The sequence below is a fragment of the Arachis hypogaea genome, chromosome 4 (genome assembly GCF_003086295.3).
Source record: "Arachis hypogaea cultivar Tifrunner chromosome 4, arahy.Tifrunner.gnm2.J5K5, whole genome shotgun sequence".
NCBI lineage: Eukaryota > Viridiplantae > Streptophyta > Magnoliopsida > Fabales > Fabaceae > Arachis > Arachis hypogaea.
In genome coordinates, this window is record NC_092039.1 from 87200690 (window position 1) to 87224290 (window position 23601).

Here is a 23601-nt window from a genome sequence, read left to right on the forward strand (position 1 = left end):
TGTACATGAATTGGTTATTTGCAACCATGTCAATAAGTTCTTGAGCCTCTTCAGGCATTTTCTTTAGGTGAATAGATCCACCTGCAGAATGGTCCAATGACATCTTGGAAAATTCAGATAGACCATAATAGAATATATCTAATATGGTCCATTTTGAAAACATGTCAGAAGGACACTTTTTGGTCATCTGCTTGTATCTTTCCCAAGCTTCATAGAGGGATTCACCATCTTTTTGCTTGAAAGTCTGAACATCCATTCTAAGCTTGCTCAGCTTTTGAGGAGGAAAGAATTTATCCAAGAAGGCCGTGACCAGCTTATCCCAGGAGTCCATGCTATTTTTAGGTTGTGAGTCCAACCATGTTCTAGCTCTGTCTCTTACAGCAAAAGGGAAAAGCATGAGCCTGTAGACTTCAGGATCTACTCCATTTGTCTTAGCAGTCTCACAAATCTGCAAGAACTCAGTTAAAAACTGGTAAGAATCTTCAGATGGAAGTCCATAAAACTTGCAGTTCTGTTGCATTAAAGCAACTAGTTGAGGCTTAAGCTCAAAATTGTTGGCTCCAATGGCAGGAATGGAGATGCTTCTTTCATCAAATTTGGACATTGGTTTTGTGAAGTCACCAAGCATTCTCCTTGCATTATTGTTGTTGGGTTCGGCTGCCATCTCCTTCTCTTGTTCGAAAATTTCAGAAAGGTTGCCTCTGGATTGTTGTAGTTTAGCTTCTCTTAGTTTCCTCTTCAAAGTCCTTTCAGGTTCTGGATCAGCTTCAACAAGAGTGTCTTTTTCCTTGTTCCTGCTCATATAGGAAAGAAGAGAACAAGAAAAGAAAGAGGAATCCTCTATGTCAAAGTATAGAGATTTCTTTATGTTAGTAGAAGAAAAAAAAGGGCAGAGTAGTGAAGAAGAATGGGTAAGGATAGAGGTGGTGATCTGAGATGAAGAGAGATGAAGGGAAGTGTTAGTGAATAAATAAATAAATAGATAGAAGGAGAGATAGAGAATTTCGAAAATAATTTTGAAAAAGTGGTTAGTGATTTTCGAAAATTAAAGATAAGATATGATTAAAATTAAAATTTAGACAATTAAAAAAAATTTTTTGAAAAAGAGGGAGGTATTTTCGAAAATTAGAGGGGGAAAAGTAGTTAGGTGGTTTTGAAAAAGATAAGAAACAAATAAAAAGTCAAATAGTTAGTTGAAAAAGATATTAAAATCAAATTTGAAAAGATAAGAAGATAAGAAGTTAGATAAGATATTTTGAAATCAAATTTTTGAAAAAGATAAAATTTTGAAAATGATATGATAAAAAGATAAGATATAAAAGATATGATAAGATATGTTTGAAAAAGATTTAATTTTTAAAATTAAAATTAATTACTTTACTAACAAGAAACTAAAAGATAAGATTCTAGAATTTAAAGATTGAACCTTTCTTAACAAGAAAGTAACAAACTTCAAATTTTTGAATCAATCGCATTAATTGTTAGTGTAATTTCGAAATTTTTGAAATAAAGATAAGGAAGAGATTTTGAAAATATTTTGAAAAAGATTTTTAAAATTTTTGAAAAAAAAGAAAAAAATGAAAAAGATATGATTTTTGAAAAAAAGATTTTTGAAAAGATAAGATTTTTAAAATTTGAAAATTTCACTTGACTTGTAAGAAACAACTAATTTTGAAAAATTTTGACTAAGTCAACTTCAAATTTTCAAAATTTTGAGAGAAAAAAGGAAAATATATTTTCTTTTATTTTTGAATTTTTAATGATGAGAGAGAAAAATTAAAAACGTCATTTTTGTGTTTTTATCTTTTTTTTATGGATCAAAACAAAGAATGCATGCAAGAACACTATGAATGTCAAGATGAACACCAAGAACACTATGAAGATCATGATGAACATCAAGAACATAATTTTGAAAGATTTTTGATGCAAAGAAAACATGCAAGGCACCAAACTTAGAAATCTTTAATGCATGGACTCTAACAAACAAAAAAATGCATATGAAAAACAACAAACAACACAAAACAAGAAAACATCAAGATCAAACAAGAAGACTTGTCAAGAACAACTTGAAGATCATGAACAACACCATGAATGCATGAATTTTCGAAAAATGCAAGAAAATTTTTTAAAGCATGCAATTGACACCAAACTTAAAAGTTGACTCAAGACTTGAACAAGAAACACAAAATATTTTTGATTTTATGATTTTATGATTTTTTTTGTATTTTTATTATTTTTTTTTGAAAATTATATTTTAAGAAAACGACAATAAAGAAAAATTTTTGAAAGATTTTTGAAAACCTTTTTGAAAAGAAAATAAAAAGAAAATTACCTAATCTGAGAACAAGATGAACCGTCAGTTGTCCATACTCGAACAATCCCCGGCAACGGCGCCAAAAACTTGGTGGACGAAATTGTGATTCATACTTGTACTCTTTATTGTTGTATGGAATAATTATAATGGCTCTTTGCTATGTGTGGACACAACTCCGTTCAACTAACCAGCAAGTGTACTGGGTCGTCCAAGTAATAAACCTTACGTGAGTAAGGGTTGATTCCACAGAGATTGTTGGTATGAAGCAAGCTATGGTCATCTTGTAAATCTCAGTCAGGCGGATAGTAATTGATTATGGATTTTCAAAAATTAATAAATAATAAACATAAAATAAAGATAAAGTTACTCATGTAATCCAATGATAGGGATTTCAGATAGGCATATGGAGATGCTGTGCTCCTCCTGAATCTCTGCTTTCCTACTGCTTTTATCCAATTTTATCACTCCCTTCTATGGCAAGCTGTATGTAGGGCATCACCGTTGTCAATGGCTACATCCCATCCTCTCAGTGAAAAAGGTACAAATGCTCTGTCATAGCACGGCTAATCATCTGTCGGTTCTCAATCAGGTTGGAGTAGAATCCCTTGATTCTTTTGCGTCTGTCACTAACGCCCAGCCTTCAGGAGTTTGAAGCTCGTCACAGTCATTCAATTCCGGAATCCTACTCGGAATACCACAGACAAGGTTAGACCTTCCGGATTCCCATGAATGCCGCCATCAATTCTAGCTGATACCACGAAGATTCTGATTAAGGAATCCAAGAGATATGCGCCCGGTCTAGGGTAGAACGGAAGTGGTTTTCAATCACGCGCGTTCATAGGTGAGAATGATGATGAGTGTCACGGATCATCACATTCATCAAGTTGAAGTGCAACGAATATCTTAGAATAGGAATAATTTGAATTGGATATAAAATAATAGTAATTGCATTGAAACTTGAGGTACAGCAGAGCTCCACACCCTTAATCTATGTTGTGTAAAAACTCCACCGTTGAAAATACATAAGTGAAAGGTTCAGGCATGGCCGGATGGCCAGCCCCCCAAAAGTGATCAATAGTCTCCTCAGATGAAGAATAAAATAAAACTGAGACCAAAGATGTCTAATACAATAGTAAATTATCCTATTTATACTAGACTAACTACTAGGGTTTACATGAGTAAGTAATTGATGCATAAATCTACTTCCGGGGTCCACTTGGTGTGTGTTTGGGCTGAGCTTGATCTATCCACGAGCTGAGGCTTCTTTTGGAGTTGAACGCCAAGTTGTAACGTGTTTTGGGCGTTCAACTCCGGGTCGTGACGTGTTTCTGGCATTTTACTCCAGACAACAACATGGAACTGGCGTTGAGCGCCAGTTTACGTCGTCAATTCCCACATAAAGCATAGACTATTATATATTGCTGGAAAGCTCTGGATGTCTAATTTCCATCGCCGTTGAGAGCACGCCATTTGGAGTTCTGTATCTCCAGAAAATCTATTTCGAGTACAGGGAGGTCAGATTACAACAGCATCAGCAGTCCTTTGTCAGCCTCCTATCAGAGTTTTGCTCAAGTCCCTCAATTTCAGCCAGAAATTACCTGAAATCACAGAAAAACACACAAACTCATAGTAAAGGCCAGAAATGTGAATTTAACATAAAACTAATGAAAACATCCCTAAAAGTAGCTTGAACTTACTAAAAACTACCTAAAAACAATGCCAAAAAGCGTATAAATTATCCGCTCATCAGATGCTACGCGAGTTTGTCAAAATGATGCTCATGCATACGCAACGCAAGTCCCAATGCCCAAATCTTTTGCGTACGCAAAGGTGATCCTCGTACGCGAGTTTTAACGCGAACATGTGCATGTGTAAGCGACCACCCCTATTTTTCTGAAATGTGAATTTTTAAGCTCTCAACCATTTTTCGAGCCTTCTAAACCTTTATAAACCCCAATAAGAGTCTAGAGCCAGTGGAATTGAGGATAGAGGATTAGAAACAAGAATTAAAGAAATGAGTTGGTGAATTGATAAGAGATGAACAAATTGTGAAGTAATTGATGATAATGGATAATAAGATGATGAATGGTAAATGGTTGAATGATATTGAGATATGAGGATGAATGAATTTGATTAAGATATGATGGGAGTGATTATGATGTTAAAAGGTGATGAGCGATTGATTATGATTTAGCTATGAAGAGAATGATTTTGAAAATGATTTACTTGCAGTGGAGTGATTCCACTTGCCGTAGTAGAGTAATTCTACTTGCTTTTGAAAATGATTTACTTACAGTGGAGTGATGCCACTTGCCACAGTAGAGTGATTCTACTTGCCTATGAAAATGATTTACTTGCAGCAGAGTGATTCCACTTGCTACAACGAAATGATTCTGTTTGTGAGATACCTGTCTAGGTAGATGCAGTGGAGTGATTTCACTTATTCTGAACATGTTGGGTTTGGCTGTATAATTGACAGATGATATCATCGGTCATAGGACAGGCATACATTATTTGCATATGTCTGATTTATTTGGGTTTGCTTAATTGTATCGTTTGCCTAATTTTATATCTTACATGATTAAGTGCTACTTGCCTTGCTTGAATATACTTGTGTATTTTCTTGTTTGCATTACTTGTATTTGTATAACTAAGAGGCCCCTCATGCTGGTGTCGGTTGACGTCGAGGGTTGTCCTTGCTGAGATGGAATGACAAAATAGTTGAATAATAAAGGTAAATATTGAATGGGATGATTTGAGCCTCCTGGGTTAATGCAGTGGAGTGATTCCACTTGCTACATGCGGAAAGTTGATGTGTTGATATAGGATTACCAAGTCGAATTATCTGAGGGCTAGTTCTGGTTTTGGATTTATTCTATTGGTGAGTGGTGAAAGTATGAGAAATGTTGAATTAGATTTAGACTTCTTTATGATAGTTTTCAATTTATGGATTAGAGATAACTTAGGATGGATATGATGAGGTTTGGAGTTTAAGATTGTTTAGCGAGTTCGTGTTGATTAATGCAGTATCTATCTGGCACTTTTGCCGTACTGAAAACCCGTGGGTGCCTAAGGCCATCAAAATAGGCCAAACCCATCTAGCCAGCCTATTTACACATTTAAATGGGTGGGCTTTGTCTCTAAAATTAAGCCCATTTAAATTTTAAGTTAAACGGACTTAGTTCGATTAACCCGAAAAAATGACGGGTTAAACGGGCTAGCCCGCGAGCTAAACTGGTGGCCCGTTTAATTTGTTTTTACATTTTTTCAAAAAAAGTAGCACTTTTAACGATATTTTTCAAAAAATAAAATAAAAGGATAAACGGGCTGGCCTGTTTAACCAATCGGGCTGACTATAAACGGTCCGAGTTAAAAAATTATGGCCTGCGAATAAAGGAGGCTTAAACGGTCTAACCTATTTAACTCACGGGCTTAATGAGCTGAGCCTAAATGGGCCGGACTAGCCTATTTGATAACCCTGGATTGGTGGTTCTCATTCCGTATGTAACGACCCAACTTCCAGAACGTCATGATCGTACCGAAAGTAAGGTGTTACCAACCTGCTTTCCTTTATTAACTATTTACTATTGAGCCTTTAGTTCGATATCGCGATTTTGTTTTAGTAAAAATACCAGAAAATTTTGTTTTTATTTATCAAATCATATAGCAAGCATCACCAAGTAATAATAATCACATAATCATTAATAATAATATCTGTCATACAAAAGATTTCAAACAAAACTCGCATACAAATCCTATCCCTCTGTATAAAATAAAAATGTTAAGCAATAAGAGCGAGGGAACTTCTATGAAAATAACTCAAGTCATAAACTTAACTCATAAATAAGATCTATAATCGCCTGCAGCTTCAAATGGAGTCTTCGAACCTGTGTCACTGAAAGGGTGGAAGATTTTGGGGTGAGAACAAACCACACGTTCTCAGTAGGGAATAGGAATGCCGTAAAAGTAATGATTTACATGCAAATAATTAACATACTCAAGGAAACTATATTTTTATCAAACCTTTTTGAAAATACTATTCTTGGTTTTACTTTAACTAACTATTTATCTCTTTCCAAAAAAATCTAAGCTTAAAACAAATTCCAAAATATAAAACTAGTCACATTAAGTCTTTCTCAACCACACGATTAATTTTCAATCACAACGTCAATTCTTACTCATCATCATACATTCACCAACTAATAGCACAAGCAAGAGATTCAATTCAACACACAAACAAGTCACAGCAAGGCAAACAGCACAATCACAGGGAAGTACAACGAGCAAGCCCAATCAAATGCAAATGCACAAACAAGGATGATGCATGTCTAGCCCTAGTGCAGGTAATGAGCTCATCTGTCGGTTACTAACCCGCTCCCGATATTATCCAGCAACCTCTGTCTGGATAAGGCTTTCCTATTGGCTATACCCCTGTGTACAGGAAATAACCCCTCTGCCACCACAGGGTCCACTGCACGCAGGAAATAACACATCTGCCATTGCAGGGATGTACGCCGACACACCTTCTGTATACAGGAAATAACCCCTCTGCCACTACAGAAATGGAACAGGTGGTCACGGTACTTCTGTAGCAGGAAATAACCCCTCTGCCTTACAGAATTAAAGTTGGATCTGTACCGTAGGAAAGCGTTCTCAGTAATCATACCATTATCTATCTGGCTGCCTTCATGCAACAGATCATTACACAAATATCTCAGAAGTTGCCATAATGCAACAAATGAATATACACATCTCTTGGGTTGCCTCAAGCAACAATTAACCTTTCAACAGGTCCTCTGCTTTTTATTCTCTTTTATAATCATAAATACGCAAGCGGGACAAAACCCACGCCCTTGCCAATAATTTCATAAACTGAATATCTTTCCTCAAAAGAATCAGTGTAATTATCATCGTAAGTTATCATTCTCATTATTCATTTCTAGTTACATATTCTTACACAATATCTCTCTCTTCCTTTATTCAATCATGTTGTACAAACCTTGTGACTTCCACTTTTACAACCTCTTAACTCAAACCAATTTTAAAACCACTTTCTAGTTTAATTTTCTTTCAAAAGACTCAAGAAAATCATTTATTTTAGATTCGCTAAATACTTTTCAAAACATCACCCTCTTACTAAAAGTAACCATATAAAACTCTTTTTCAAGTTTACTAACTTCCCAAAGACTCAAAAACCGTCTCTCTTTACCATTCAAATTCAAATATTATATATTCATTAACCTTCTAAAAAGTAATCCTTTATTTCAAACCCCAAGCATAACTCTCTTCATATTGAATAAATCTCAAAACATAACCTCTTTTATAAATAATTCAAACTTGAACATAAACCTTGGTAATTCAAATTCAAAATAGTACAATTCTTTCCTTACCTAAATAAAATTGTTTTCATAATAAACTCAGCCCATACATAATACTTTAATCAATAGATAAAACTTAAATAACATAACTTTCTAAGTTCAAACCTTCTAAAATAACCTTTTCAAGTAAAACCTCAGATTTTACAAAATTCCGGCAGCACCTCCGCTAAAACTCGGGCTTAGCCACCCTTACGGGTCCCAACCAAACAATTCACTTTACTCTTTTCAACCTTTCCAGCATCACATCAACTCAGAATCCAACAAAATTCAACATTGAATCAGCCATATAGCACTAAGGTTCATCTTTAGTTTTATAAACTCATAACTGTCACTAGGACATCCTCAACACTCTATCTTCTTTTCTGTTTTTAATATAGCAAATAAACTCGGAATTGTGCAAACTTTATGTCCAGGCGTTAGTCTTGAGATAAGCCTTCTAACAAATCAAAGATCATAATTTTCTGGTTTCTCTAGCCTTAGGAATAAAGGAAAAACCAAGACTGCTCCGCAGTGCGTAAAACCAGAAAAACAGCAGCAGCATGTGACATTCAAAATTCAATATAAAATCCAAGTTAAATCCAATGACTTTGAAAATTAATACAGTTCAACTTCACTCATCTAAGTTTCTTTTGCAATTGGTTTCAGGTCAATATCATTTTTAATGAAGAAGTTATATAACCTAGAAGTTGACTGATTTTCTGCAGAATTCTGCTTTAAAAGTTAATGAACTTATCTTCTTCTAAGTCCCATAACTTACTCATTAAAACATGGATAGCCCTGAAATTTAAGTCACATATGCTAAACATACTTAGTTTTCACTTCCAATTGGTTGCATCTCAATATCATTCCAGATTTAAAAATTATAAAACCTCAAAGTTACTGACTTTGAAAACAAAGCCTGACTTTTACTGCATAAAACATCTTTCTTTGAAAATCCAAATCTTTAAAACCACAACTCTAACAATTCTAAATTTTTATGGAATTAAAGTATTAGGACCAAAGTTTCATTTAAAATTGGTTCCATTTCAAAATTCAAAATGCAGAATTTCCATCAAAGAAATCAAGTTGCTGCTGTGTTAAATGCTCAGCAGAAAAACCAGATTTGACATCCATGATTCAAAAATTCACCATAAAGCATACACTTAGTGAAAAAGCCTCAAATTCAGCAGTCCAGTTCCCTATATTCCCAAGCTCAATCCGGACTTGGTCTCACACAATTCCGATAATCACAGAAAATGTTATAGCTTTTCAAAGTGTCCGGTTTCTTTTAAACATAATGCAGAAAATCAAGTTTTACACTTTAACTTTGAAAAATCATAACTAGTTCTATAATTAATTCAAACTTCTCAAAATTGAGTCTCAACAACAACTTTTATTATACTTTACTCAGCATTTACTCTATTACCCTTTCGATTATCGTTAAATAACTGATTCACTTCCAAAGTCACTTTTAATTTCAAAAATCAGATTTTCAGCAACTAGTTTAACATTTTAAGATTCAATCTTCCAATTATTCCTTAAGCCCAACTTCAATTAATCACTAACTAACCCATTACAATAAACCAACTCAACAGCAATAGTTTCAATTTGACCCATCAAAATACCAAGATCACAATAATCTCTCATCAAACAATTTATAATTCAATCTCACAAAATCAACAAAATTCAACCAAAGTTCCAATCAAAAATCTCAATCATTTCCAATCATAATTTCAGCCACACAACTCAACTAATTCAGTATAATCACCTAGAACCAGAACTTTTCAACAATTCCATCAAAATCAGAGAAAACAATATCAATTACAACTTCAAACACTCACAACAAAGCCCAAAGACAATCACAGCCTTAACCTGAATTCAATAATCCAATTGAAACACCAAAACATCATCAAAACTTACTCCAAATTTTACAACCTCAACCATCATCACAATAATCCCAAACCAAACACAAATCTAACTCAGTTCATCAATTATCATTACGACAACTTTTCAATAGTTAACCTAGCATATATCAATTTGATAAATTACACTAAACTAATCATTATTCACAACCACATTTATTTCCAATCACAGCTCAAAATATTCACAACAACTAACAAATTCCAAATGCATTTCAGGTCATTCATGTTAATTAAGAAATTCTTAACCATTGTTAACCATTTGCACTTATCCAATAACTTTCTAGGCATTCTAAATTAAAAACGTTAAATCCCCTACCTCAAAGTCGAAACTCACAGAAATCACTAAACCCAGCAGCTCCATTGGCAGTTCTAACATCCGTTCTGCTCTCTTAGCAGCTACCATGATGATTCTGGGCAGCTCCAGTGATGGTGAAAGGTCTCAGCTTCAGCCAAACAGCAGCAGCAGCCTCACTTCTTCTGGGGCAGCAACAACAATGACAATCGCGCCTATCCCAATCATCTCTATAGCGGTGACATCAGTGGTTCCGGATAAGGACGATAATACTAAACAGAGACATTAACATATACTATTGTAAACAAAACAAAATATGGTAGAGAAATAGATTCAGGAAACAGAGCATGAGCAAGAGTGTTACAGTTTCAGGAATGGAATTGGGAACAAAGGGGAAACTACTGTCGGGCAATAGCAGTGGCGCTTCCCTTCAGCGGTGAGAAGCGGCGTGGCACGCGGCGGTGGTAACTCCGGCGACGACAAGGCCTGCCGGTGGCGGAACAACAACGAACGGCAGCGCGGCAGCATGGTGACAGATCGGCGGCGGCGGCGCTATGGCTCCTGGTTCACGTTCTTCTCTGCGGCCTCCACAGAGCGGCGATAAGGGCGACGGCAAAGATGAACGGCGACGAAGGCGGCTGGCTCCAGCGACGGTGACGGCTCTAAGGGAGACAAAGAGCAAGGACGACGGTGGCTCCTCAGACAACGGCGCGCGCGACGGATCCAGCGGCGGTGGAAGCAGCCGAGGCGACAGCGACGCGGACTCCACGGAGGTCACGATGGCTGGGCCGCGCAGCGCTGCAGCTCGTGTGGATGAGGACGATAGTGACGGCGAAGAACCCCCAGCGGCGTCTCTGGCGACTGAACGGTGGCTGCTTGGATCACACCCTGATTTCCTCTCTCTCTCCCTGTCTGATTCCGTTTCAGTATTAGGTTTGGGAAGAAAGGGGGTGGGGCTGCGTTTAGAAGCTGGGGTTAGGGTTCCTCAATTTGGGAATTAGGGTTTCTGAGTTTGATTTGGGAATTTAGGAATTAGGGATTTTATAAAGTAATATGGATAGATATGAATAGATATTTTGATAAAATTGGAGGATAGGATAATTTTAAAATCAAATGTACTCTATTAAAAATATTTAGAAACGGTATTTATCAACATATTGCCAAGTTAAATCAATTATTTCTAATTTACATTATAAAATGAACAAATTAATTATATTTTGTAAAGTACAATTTAAATTCAAATATCAATTTTTTAGATTAAATCATACAAATCTCTATTATTTTTTTATCTCTGAAACTTTAATTTCAATTTATAAAGTAATTAATCATAATAAAAATTGTACATAAATATTAATTGACTTAAACTTAAAGTATTTATAAATATCAATCTAATCATTTCTAATAAAATAATTTCTAGGAGTTCAAATTAATAACATAATTCATTCAGAATAGGATTTATTTAAATTAAATTATACAATTATTTCTTATTTTTCATTTATCAAAATTATAATTTCAATTATAGCAAATATCTAATAAAGATTATATAAGAATTCTAATTAATTTAAACTCCAATTATGATGAAACTCCATTTAATTACCTTTAGTAAAATAATTTTCTTAAAATAAAATTATCAACAAATAAAATAAATCACAAATAACTAATTATCTAATTTTCAAAAACTAGGGTTGTTACATTCTACCCACCTTAGAAAAATTTTCGTCCTCGAAAATTGTTAGAATAAAATAAGTTCAAACTGAAATCAAAGAAAACAGAATATACGAACCGGGGTATAGGCATTGTCAAGGATGGATATTTAAAGAGTTACGTAAGCAATCAGATTCATAGGCAAGCAAAGGCATACAAGAATGACAAAGTATGGTTGGGAAACAAGCAAATCACATTCTAAGAAGGAAATTCAAACTAGAGAATTCCAATGAAAGCAACGAAGAAAAAGATAGCACGAGTTCATGTGGCACGAATAAAGATTATACGTCGAATTGAAGCTAACTTCATAACCTCTAACGCTGCCAAACCCCGTGAACCGCATTACCTATTCTTCTATTTCGTCTATGATAACCCATTAGTGTTCCCATATAGATAAATCATTAGTATTAAGTTGGCCAGACCTAATACCATGAGGCATGCAATGGTAAACCAACAGTGTTAATCATCAGACAGTCATGCAAATAAAACACAAACTCTTGTTATCAGAACAAGTCACAAAGCATGACAGACACTCAGAGTATGCAGTGAAGCATAGTCAGTCCATTCCCAAGGCTCTAACAGGAACGAACTGCTCTGATACCATATTGTAACGACCCAACTTCCAGAACGTCATGATCGTACCGAAAGTAAGGTGTTACCAACCTGCTTTCCTTTATTAACTATTTACTATTGAGCCTTTAGTTCGATATCGCGATTTTGTTTTAGTAAAAATACCAGAAAATTTTGTTTTTATTTATCAAATCATATAGCAAGCATCACCAAGTAATAATAATCACATAATCATTAATAATAATATCTGTCATACAAAAGATTTCAAACAAAACTCGCATACAAATCCTATCCCTCTGTATAAAATAAAAATGTTAAGCAATAAGAGCGAGGGAACTTCTATGAAAATAACTCAAGTCATAAACTTAACTCATAAATAAGATCTATAATCGCCTGCAGCTTCAAATGGAGTCTTCGAACCTGTGTCACTGAAAGGGTGGAAGATTTTGGGGTGAGAACAAACCACACGTTCTCAGTAGGGAATAGGAATGCCGTAAAAGTAATGATTTACATGCAAATAATTAACATACTCAAGGAAACTATATTTTTATCAAACCTTTTTGAAAATACTATTCTTGGTTTTACTTTAACTAACTATTTATCTCTTTCCAAAAAAATCTAAGCTTAAAACAAATTCCAAAATATAAAACTAGTCACATTAAGTCTTTCTCAACCACACGATTAATTTTCAATCACAACGTCAATTCTTACTCATCATCATACATTCACCAACTAATAGCACAAGCAAGAGATTCAATTCAACACACAAACAAGTCACAGCAAGGCAAACAGCACAATCACAGGGAAGTACAACGAGCAAGCCCAATCAAATGCAAATGCACAAACAAGGATGATGCATGTCTAGCCCTAGTGCAGGTAATGAGCTCATCTGTCGGTTACTAACCCGCTCCCGATATTATCCAGCAACCTCTGTCTGGATAAGGCTTTCCTATTGGCTATACCCCTGTGTACAGGAAATAACCCCTCTGCCACCACAGGGTCCACTGCACGCAGGAAATAACACATCTGCCATTGCAGGGATGTACGCCGACACACCTTCTGTATACAGGAAATAACCCCTCTGCCACTACAGAAATGGAACAGGTGGTCACGGTACTTCTGTAGCAGGAAATAACCCCTCTGCCACTACAGAAATGGAACAGGTGGTCACGGTACTTCTGTAGCAGGAAATAACCCCTCTGCCTTACAGAATTAAAGTTGGATCTGTACCGTAGGAAAGCGTTCTCAGTAATCATACCATTATCTATCTGGCTGCCTTCATGCAGCAGATCATTACACAAATATCTCAGAAGTTGCCATAATGCAACAAATGAATATACACATCTCTTGGGTTGCCTCAAGCAACAATTAACCTTTCAACAGGTCCTCTGCTTTTTATTCTCTTTTATAATCATAAATACGCAAGCGGGACAAAACCCACGCCCTTGCCAATAATTTCATAAACTGAATATCTTTCCTCAAAAGAATCAGTGTAATTATCATCGTAAGTTATCATTCTCATTATTCATTTCTAGTTACATATTCTTACACAATATCTCTCTCTTCCTTTATTCAATCATGTTGTACAAACCTTGTGACTTCCACTTTTACAACCTCTTAACTCAAACCAATTTTAAAACCACTTTCTAGTTTAATTTTCTTTCAAAAGACTCAAGAAAATCATTTATTTTAGATTCGCTAAATACTTTTCAAAACATCACCCTCTTACTAAAAGTAACCATATAAAACTCTTTTTCAAGTTTACTAACTTCCCAAAGACTCAAAAACCGTCTCTCTTTACCATTCAAATTCAAATATTATATATTCATTAACCTTCTAAAAAGTAATCCTTTATTTCAAACCCCAAGCATAACTCTCTTCATATTGAATAAATCTCAAAACATAACCTCTTTTATAAATAATTCAAACTTGAACATAAACCTTGGTAATTCAAATTCAAAATAGTACAATTCTTTCCTTACCTAAATAAAATTGTTTTCATAATAAACTCAGCCCATACATAATACTTTAATCAATAGATAAAACTTAAATAACATAACTTTCTAAGTTCAAACCTTCTAAAATAACCTTTTCAAGTAAAACCTCAGATTTTACAAAATTCCGGCAGCACCTCCGCTAAAACTCGGGCTTAGCCACCCTTACGGGTCCCAACCAAACAATTCACTTTACTCTTTTCAACCTTTCCAGCATCACATCAACTCAGAATCCAACAAAATTCAACATTGAATCAGCCATATAGCACTAAGGTTCATCTTTAGTTTTATAAACTCATAACTGTCACTAGGACATCCTCAACACTCTATCTTCTTTTCTGTTTTTAATATAGCAAATAAACTCGGAATTGTGCAAACTTTATGTCCAGGCGTTAGTCTTGAGATAAGCCTTCTAACAAATCAAAGATCATAATTTTCTGGTTTCTCTAGCCTTAGGAATAAAGGAAAAACCAAGACTGCTCCGCAGTGCGTAAAACCAGAAAAACAGCAGCAGCATGTGACATTCAAAATTCAATATAAAATCCAAGTTAAATCCAATGACTTTGAAAATTAATACAGTTCAACTTCACTCATCTAAGTTTCTTTTGCAATTGGTTTCAGGTCAATATCATTTTTAATGAAGAAGTTATATAACCTAGAAGTTGACTGATTTTCTGCAGAATTCTGCTTTAAAAGTTAATGAACTTATCTTCTTCTAAGTCCCATAACTTACTCATTAAAACATGGATAGCCCTGAAATTTAAGTCACATATGCTAAACATACTTAGTTTTCACTTCCAATTGGTTGCATCTCAATATCATTCCAGATTTAAAAATTATAAAACCTCAAAGTTACTGACTTTGAAAACAAAGCCTGACTTTTACTGCATAAAACATCTTTCTTTGAAAATCCAAATCTTTAAAACCACAACTCTAACAATTCTAAATTTTTATGGAATTAAAGTATTAGGACCAAAGTTTCATTTAAAATTGGTTCCATTTCAAAATTCAAAATGCAGAATTTCCATCAAAGAAATCAAGTTGCTGCTGTGTTAAATGCTCAGCAGAAAAACCAGATTTGACATCCATGATTCAAAAATTCACCATAAAGCATACACTTAGTGAAAAAGCCTCAAATTCAGCAGTCCAGTTCCCTATATTCCCAAGCTCAATCCGGACTTGGTCTCACACAATTCCGATAATCACAGAAAATGTTATAGCTTTTCAAAGTGTCCGGTTTCTTTTAAACATAATGCAGAAAATCAAGTTTTACACTTTAACTTTGAAAAATCATAACTAGTTCTATAATTAATTCAAACTTCTCAAAATTGAGTCTCAACAACAACTTTTATTATACTTTACTCAGCATTTACTCTATTACCCTTTCGATTATCGTTAAATAACTGATTCACTTCCAAAGTCACTTTTAATTTCAAAAATCAGATTTTCAGCAACTAGTTTAACATTTTAAGATTCAATCTTCCAATTATTCCTTAAGCCCAACTTCAATTAATCACTAACTAACCCATTACAATAAACCAACTCAACAGCAATAGTTTCAATTTGACCCATCAAAATACCAAGATCACAATAATCTCTCATCAAACAATTTATAATTCAATCTCACAAAATCAACAAAATTCAACCAAAGTTCCAATCAAAAATCTCAATCATTTCCAATCATAATTTCAGCCACACAACTCAACTAATTCAGTATAATCACCTAGAACCAGAACTTTTCAACAATTCCATCAAAATCAGAGAAAACAATATCAATTACAACTTCAAACACTCACAACAAAGCCCAAAGACAATCACAGCCTTAACCTGAATTCAATAATCCAATTGAAACACCAAAACATCATCAAAACTTACTCCAAATTTTACAACCTCAACCATCATCACAATAATCCCAAACCAAACACAAATCTAACTCAGTTCATCAATTATCATTACGACAACTTTTCAATAGTTAACCTAGCATATATCAATTTGATAAATTACACTAAACTAATCATTATTCACAACCACATTTATTTCCAATCACAGCTCAAAATATTCACAACAACTAACAAATTCCAAATGCATTTCAGGTCATTCATGTTAATTAAGAAATTCTTAACCATTGTTAACCATTTGCACTTATCCAATAACTTTCTAGGCATTCTAAATTAAAAACGTTAAATCCCCTACCTCAAAGTCGAAACTCACAGAAATCACTAAACCCAGCAGCTCCATTGGCAGTTCTAACATCCGTTCTGCTCTCTTAGCAGCTACCATGATGATTCTGGGCAGCTCCAGTGATGGTGAAAGGTCTCAGCTTCAGCCAAACAGCAGCAGCAGCCTCACTTCTTCTGGGGCAGCAACAACAATGACAATCGCGCCTATCCCAATCATCTCTATAGCGGTGACATCAGTGGTTCCGGATAAGGACGATAATACTAAACAGAGACATTAACATATACTATTGTAAACAAAACAAAATATGGTAGAGAAATAGATTCAGGAAACAGAGCATGAGCAAGAGTGTTACAGTTTCAGGAATGGAATTGGGAACAAAGGGGAAACTACTGTCGGGCAATAGCAGTGGCGCTTCCCTTCAGCGGTGAGAAGCGGCGTGGCACGCGGCGGTGGTAACTCCGGCGACGACAAGGCCTGCCGGTGGCGGAACAACAACGAACGGCAGCGCGGCAGCATGGTGACAGATCGGCGGCGGCGGCGCTATGGCTCCTGGTTCACGTTCTTCTCTGCGGCCTCCACAGAGCGGCGATAAGGGCGACGGCAAAGATGAACGGCGACGAAGGCGGCTGGCTCCAGCGACGGTGACGGCTCTAAGGGAGACAAAGAGCAAGGACGACGGTGGCTCCTCAGACAACGGCGCGCGCGACGGATCCAGCGGCGGTGGAAGCAGCCGAGGCGACAGCGACGCGGACTCCACGGAGGTCACGATGGCTGGGCCGCGCAGCGCTGCAGCTCGTGTGGATGAGGACGATAGTGACGGCGAAGAACCCCCAGCGGCGTCTCTGGCGACTGAACGGTGGCTGCTTGGATCACACCCTGATTTCCTCTCTCTCTCCCTGTCTGATTCCGTTTCAGTATTAGGTTTGGGAAGAAAGGGGGTGGGGCTGCGTTTAGAAGCTGGGGTTAGGGTTCCTCAATTTGGGAATTAGGGTTTCTGAGTTTGATTTGGGAATTTAGGAATTAGGGATTTTATAAAGTAATATGGATAGATATGAATAGATATTTTGATAAAATTGGAGGATAGGATAATTTTAAAATCAAATGTACTCTATTAAAAATATTTAGAAACGGTATTTATCAACATATTGCCAAGTTAAATCAATTATTTCTAATTTACATTATAAAATGAACAAATTAATTATATTTTGTAAAGTACAATTTAAATTCAAATATCAATTTTTTAGATTAAATCATACAAATCTCTATTATTTTTTTATCTCTGAAACTTTAATTTCAATTTATAAAGTAATTAATCATAATAAAAATTGTACATAAATATTAATTGACTTAAACTTAAAGTATTTATAAATATCAATCTAATCATTTCTAATAAAATAATTTCTAGGAGTTCAAATTAATAACATAATTCATTCAGAATAGGATTTATTTAAATTAAATTATACAATTATTTCTTATTTTTCATTTATCAAAATTATAATTTCAATTATAGCAAATATCTAATAAAGATTATATAAGAATTCTAATTAATTTAAACTCCAATTATGATGAAACTCCATTTAATTACCTTTAGTAAAATAATTTTCTTAAAATAAAATTATCAACAAATAAAATAAATCACAAATAACTAATTATCTAATTTTCAAAAACTAGGGTTGTTACACCGTATATGTATTTTCTATTTTTCAGATACAAGTTCTGGTGCTCAACAGTGAGCTGCGATTCATTTGAGAGATGACGAAGATCATTGGACTTCTGTTTATATATGGTTTAGAATCTCTCCGTACTTATTTTGGAAAACTTATATCTATGTATTTATTTCTTTTGGAACTTGCCTATAAAGGCCTTGATGTACGTTTTGGGAGAGATAGGAAAAATACTGTTGTCAACTAGTTTTTATTTTTGTAACCTTAGCCAACCTAAACGTCGCAGGTCGCGATTACTGGCTATTTACTTATATATATATAATGTCCTACCTTTATTCTATTTTACCTTAAGGTTTTATTTATTTCCCTTTTTTTGTTTGCGCTTTATCTTTCATTTTTATTGATACGTGAGTGTTCCTGATTTGCGATTTTATTTTACTTCTTTTTGGGATTCTTGTTTAATAATTCCTTTCAATTATATTCATATTATGAATCCACCTTGAGTCATACCACCTTATTATCATCAACTTATGACTCGAGTATAAGGACTTGAAAATTAGGGTGTTATATTATAGTATCAGAGTAGTTCGTACTCGTGAGCCTAAGGGATGGACTGCTTATGCTTTAATGTATACTCTGAGTTTGTGCCTGTGCTATTTAGGATATTTAATTGATATTTTTAGCATGAGGTCCATGAGTATACTATTGGAAATCTGAAGCACTTGACTTGAAATATTGAAACTGATCACCTTGATATCACCGTGGTCGAACCCGTATGCGGGGAGAAAATAGGGAAGACGCATCAGCGGATAACCAAGCCGTGCTCTTGGTTGCTCTGACCACTCTTGTGAATGCTATGCACGCAAATACTATGGCTACTAACTAGACCATAGAAAGAATGAACGAGAGCAGTAACGGAAAACCATCAAGCCGGGGGAGGTCCGATCACCTTGGTGACTTTTCTGAAGGTCAATCCCCCAATCTTAAAGGGTTTAACTAATCTGACGGAAGCCCATAATTGGTTCCAGGTGATAGAAAGAGAAATGCAAGCACAACATGTACTGGAAGATCAATTGGTGGAATTCGCTGCATATCAGTTTAATGGAGAAGCACAACACTGGTGGCAGAGAGCTCACAGTTTAGAGGGGAGTTTTACAGGAAATACCTCCCGAACTCTACGAGACAAGCTAAAGAATTGGAGCTACTACAACTGAAGCAAGGATTAATGACAGTGGCTGCTTACACAAGCTAGTTTGAAGAGTTATACTACTTTTCGAGGGTTTGTTAGGGTGCCCCTGAATGGTACAAGGAATGAAAATGTATGAAGTATCAAGATGATCTGAGAGTGTGAGATATTTTGCCCTAAGGGGTTAGGATTTTAAGAGGGGAGGTTACAACCAACAGCCTCAGCAAGGCCAAAACAACTTCTGGAGGAACAATAATAACAACAATCATCAAGGAAGGAGGTATGAAAAGCAACCTCAGAATGATTTGATTTGTAGAAGGTGTGAAAGTTATCACCCGAACACTGCATGTAGAACTGGATTAGGATTGTGTTACTGTTGTGGAGGAGCCGGTCACATGGTGTGGAATTGTTCCGAGAAGGCCAATCAGAATACTAGTAGAGCCCAACAACAGGGTCGTGTGTATATTGTGACGGCGGGTGAGGCTGATGGATCAGAGACTTTGGTCAGAGGTAAATGATAGATTCGTGATAAAAGAGTTAACCGCATTATACAATTGATAAGTTGTTAATTTAGGAATAAAGGTGCCAAAATTAACATTTGAAGTTGGATGTATTAGCAGAGATAGGGTGTCTTGGGATAACATTGGATAGATGGTGAGTTCTTAAGTGTTGGGGTAGATAGAGCATGAATTACGCTCGAATCTGACTAAGTTTAACATTGATTGGCATTTGATTTTAGTTGTCATAAATAGAATTAAGTGATTATCTATTATGTTAAGTTATGGTTTAGTACTTAAGGATGAATGATTGGATTCTTGGTGGATGAAAATCAGAGTGACGTAGCGGAAGATTGCTGGAGTGTTGATATAGGATAATGGCCACAAGTAGTAGTAGGGGTGATTAGAAATACTTTAGACTTTGAATACTTGAAAGGTTAGCGGATTAGTGCAAATAATGATTCTAGATATTTGAGTTGATTGTGGTTGCGAGATTAGATTGATTCTGAAGTGGATGTGGAAATGGTTATGGGTGTGTATCTGGATTTAGATTATGAGTAGGTGAAAGATATTGTGTTTATATGATAAATATTACAATGTTTGATCATGTCGGTTTTGGTTTTAGGTTGACATTGGTAATGATTGGTTTTAAATGGCGAACTTGAAAAAGTTGAGTTGAAATGTTAAGTTTGTGTTGCGATTAAATTGAGCGAGACCGCGAGGGTGGTGAATTTCGGCTTGGGGGAGTCTCCGTTAACCTTTGGTAAGGATTTGCAGAGTTTTAGAAATTTTAAGTTAAGAGTTTAATCGGGAGTTACAGGAGGTTTCAAAAACGTGAGGCAAACTTGATATTGGATTAACTATTGAGAAAGACCTAGAGAAAGCTAATAGTGAAATGAATGATTATGACATAGGCTTGAGATCGGTTTAACTTATGATGTTGTAAGTTAGAATGAGGAGTGTAGATTGGTGTTTGAATTAATACTGAAGGAAGGTAGAATGAGTGGTGCGGGAGTAGTTGAATCCAGTATTGATGAAGTAGAGTATAGAGGAATGCAAAGGATTTAAATTGATTAATGACTAACAAGGTTTGAACCCAACCCTTATGGCAAGGGAGAGTGAACTTGAGATAGATTTGGTACAAGAAACAGAGCTAATCTTGATTGCACAATAGGAGATGAATTATTGACTTAGTCACGAATTCTTGTCTAATTCTAAGAACAATAAAGATACGTAGTGGCTTGAAGACGAATTTGACGCAACTAAATTTTGAGGACAAAATTTTAAATAAGGTGGGTAGGATGTAAAATTCGGTCAAATCATAAATAAATAACTAATTAATTAAATATGGGCCGCTGGGGGTGAAAAATTTAGAATCATAATTTGGAAATTTAAATGTGATGATTGGATTAAGAGAATTTTTCCTACTGGAAATGTACTTGTCTGCGGAAAAATACGTAAGGACGCGTATTGAAAATTTAATCGGCAATACCGACTTAGACTGTCCAGTACTGTAAGTGAGAAAATAAATTATGAGCCAGAAAGATTAAGAAATTAGAATTGATGATTTGGGAAAGTAAAAGTAATTAAAATGCGAAAATACTAATCTTAAAGATTTTGACCTAAAATTGGGTCAACGAGCTAAACCGAGTGAACCAGGCCCAAGTGAGCCCAAGCTCACATATATAAGCCTTCAAATTAATGCATTTCAGCATCATTCACCCCTTTTCTTGAGTGCTCCACGATGAAGAGAAGAGAAGGAGAAAAGAGAGTTTGAAACCCTGACCACACAAACTTTTGAGTTTTATTACCCCATTTTTGCAGAACATGCCAAATTCGGAAGGCCCAATCCACCATAATGTTCTCTTTGGAGCTTCGATTGTGGCACCATTTGCAACAACACGAAGCCCATTTCTTTCTCTACAATTCTATCTAAAAATATTAGTAAGCATTTTGAGTTTTATTACCCCATTTTTGCAAAACATGCCAAATTCAGAATTTAGTTATGGGTTTCAAGAAATCTTGTGATTCTGGTTGTTTAGGGGTGACCTAATATGAGCTATTGGTGAGTTTCATCAACCATTTTCATGGTTAAGGTATGAGATCCTCAAACCCTTGTGATTTATGAAGTTTCATGAATTCTAGGTTGATGTATGTATGAAATTGTGTATATTAGAGTGTTAGATGATTTTGGTACACCTTGAAAACTTGAAATTAGCTTGTGGAGCTTTTAGGTGAGACTCGGAGTAGATATCCATAAGTAAGAGGCTTGATTTTGGCTTTCAAGAGGTACAGTTTAAGTTTCATTTAAATACAGTATAATGTAACGTGAATTCCTAGGCTAGATGCCCCTAGGATTAAGTTTGAATTGTGTATTTGGTTGGAATTTAAAATGTGTAGATGATGCGTTGTGGTAATTGATGATTTGGATGAGGATTGTGTGATTATGCATAGTTAATGTGTTGTGGAGTTTGATGATTTGGACGGTGATAATGTATTTATGAATTATGTATTGACTTGATGAATATTGGGCCAAAAGCTATGAATTTAGGTCAGAGGCCGAAAAAATATAAGAATGGTAAGTGGTGATTGAATTGTGTGATAATGTATGAGTTTGAATGAAAAAATTGGTATTGAATGTGTAAAAATTAGAATGATTGATAGGATAATGGAAATTGAGGATTTGAGGTGTGAAGTTGATGAATTTGAGTTGAAATTTGTAGATGAAGTAGGTTTGAATTTGGTTGAGTATGAATATGTAAATTGATTTGGTTTGGGGTAATTTTGTTGATGTTAAAAACTATTTTGGCTTAGAAACTTTTGGAAAAGTTGGCAAATGCTGTTTTTTGGTTAAAACTGATTTTTGACCAATTTCGGCAGGCCATAACTCGATCCTCAGAATTGGAAAATTTACAAAACTAAATTTTTATGAAAATTCAATTATCGATCTTTCCAACAGTTCAAGAATGGTTGAAAAAGAAATTTTGTGGAAAAAAATATTAAGGTTTGAAATTTGGGTTGAAAAACTTTTCTAGAGCATATCAGCTTTTTTCAAAGTATGATATACCATGCGTACATGAGCACTGTCGCGCGTACGCAAAAGTCGGTCTCTGCCAACACCCATGCGTACACGAACATGGGCTGCCTATGCGAGTTTGTTAAAATGATGCTCATGCGTACGCGAGCAAGTCCCACTACCCAAACCTTCCCCAGACGCGATGGTGATCCAAATACACGAGTTTTAAAAAATTACACTCATGCATACGTGAACATGTGCATGCGTACACGACCACCCTTGTTTTTTTGTAAAGTGAATTTTTAACCTCTCAACCATTTCTCGAGACTTCCAAACCTATATAAACCCAGATAAGAGTCTAGAGCCAGTGTAATTGAGGATAGAGGAGTTAGAAGTAAGAATTAAAGAGATGAGTTGGTGAATTGATAAGAGATGAACAAATTGTGAAGTAATGGATGATAAGTGATAATGAAATGATGAATGGTAAATGGTTGAATGATATTGAACGATGAGGATGAAAGAATTTGATTAAGATATGATGGGAGCGATTATGATGTTAAGAAGTGATGAACGATTGATTATGATTGAGCTATGAAGAGAATGATTTTAAAAATGATTTACTTGCAGTGGTGTGATTCTACTTGCCGCAATACAGTGATTCTACTTGCTTTTGAAAATGATTTACTTGCAGTGGAGTGATTTCACTTGCCACAGTAGCGTGATTCTACTTGCTTTTAAAAATGATTTACTTGCAGTGGAGTGATTCCACTTGCTGCAGTAGAGTGATTCCACTTGCCGCAGTAGAGTGATTCTACTTGTGATGGAGTGATTCCACTTGCTACAGCAGAGTGATTCTATTTGCCAGATATACCTGTCTGGGTAGATGCAATGGAGTGATTTCACT

At 35.4% G+C, this 23601-nt stretch overlaps 1 protein-coding gene, 2 long non-coding RNA genes and 1 other non-coding gene across 4 annotated transcripts; 2 read left to right on the forward strand and 2 right to left on the reverse strand.

Moving 5' to 3' along the window:
• Window positions 1-161: 161 nt before the first annotated feature.
• On the forward strand, window positions 162-265 carry LOC112799204 (small nucleolar RNA R71). Its single transcript, XR_003200780.1, has one exon. It is a non-coding gene; the product is annotated as a small nucleolar RNA R71 (small nucleolar RNA).
• A 5730-nt stretch (window positions 266-5995) lies between these two features.
• LOC140184512 (uncharacterized) lies at window positions 5996-11932 on the reverse strand. The gene is made up of 4 exons (XM_072236275.1): window positions 11902-11932; window positions 10250-10869; window positions 9910-10157; window positions 5996-6209 (listed from the first exon to the last, which is right to left on the reverse strand). Exons 1-2 carry the CDS (start codon window positions 11930-11932, stop codon window positions 10316-10318), a joined length of 585 nt encoding a protein of 194 aa, XP_072092376.1. The 3' UTR covers window positions 5996-6209; window positions 9910-10157; window positions 10250-10315.
• Window positions 11933-12278: 346 nt separating this feature from the next.
• Window positions 12279-17336, forward strand: LOC140184446 (uncharacterized). Its single transcript, XR_011881206.1, has 2 exons — window positions 12279-13263; window positions 13323-17336. It is a non-coding gene; the product is annotated as an uncharacterized lncRNA (long non-coding RNA).
• Window positions 12374-17336, reverse strand: LOC140184445 (uncharacterized). The gene is made up of 3 exons (XR_011881205.1): window positions 16687-17336; window positions 16347-16552; window positions 12374-12587 (listed from the first exon to the last, which is right to left on the reverse strand). It is a non-coding gene; the product is annotated as an uncharacterized lncRNA (long non-coding RNA).
• Window positions 17337-23601: the final 6265 nt, after the last annotated feature.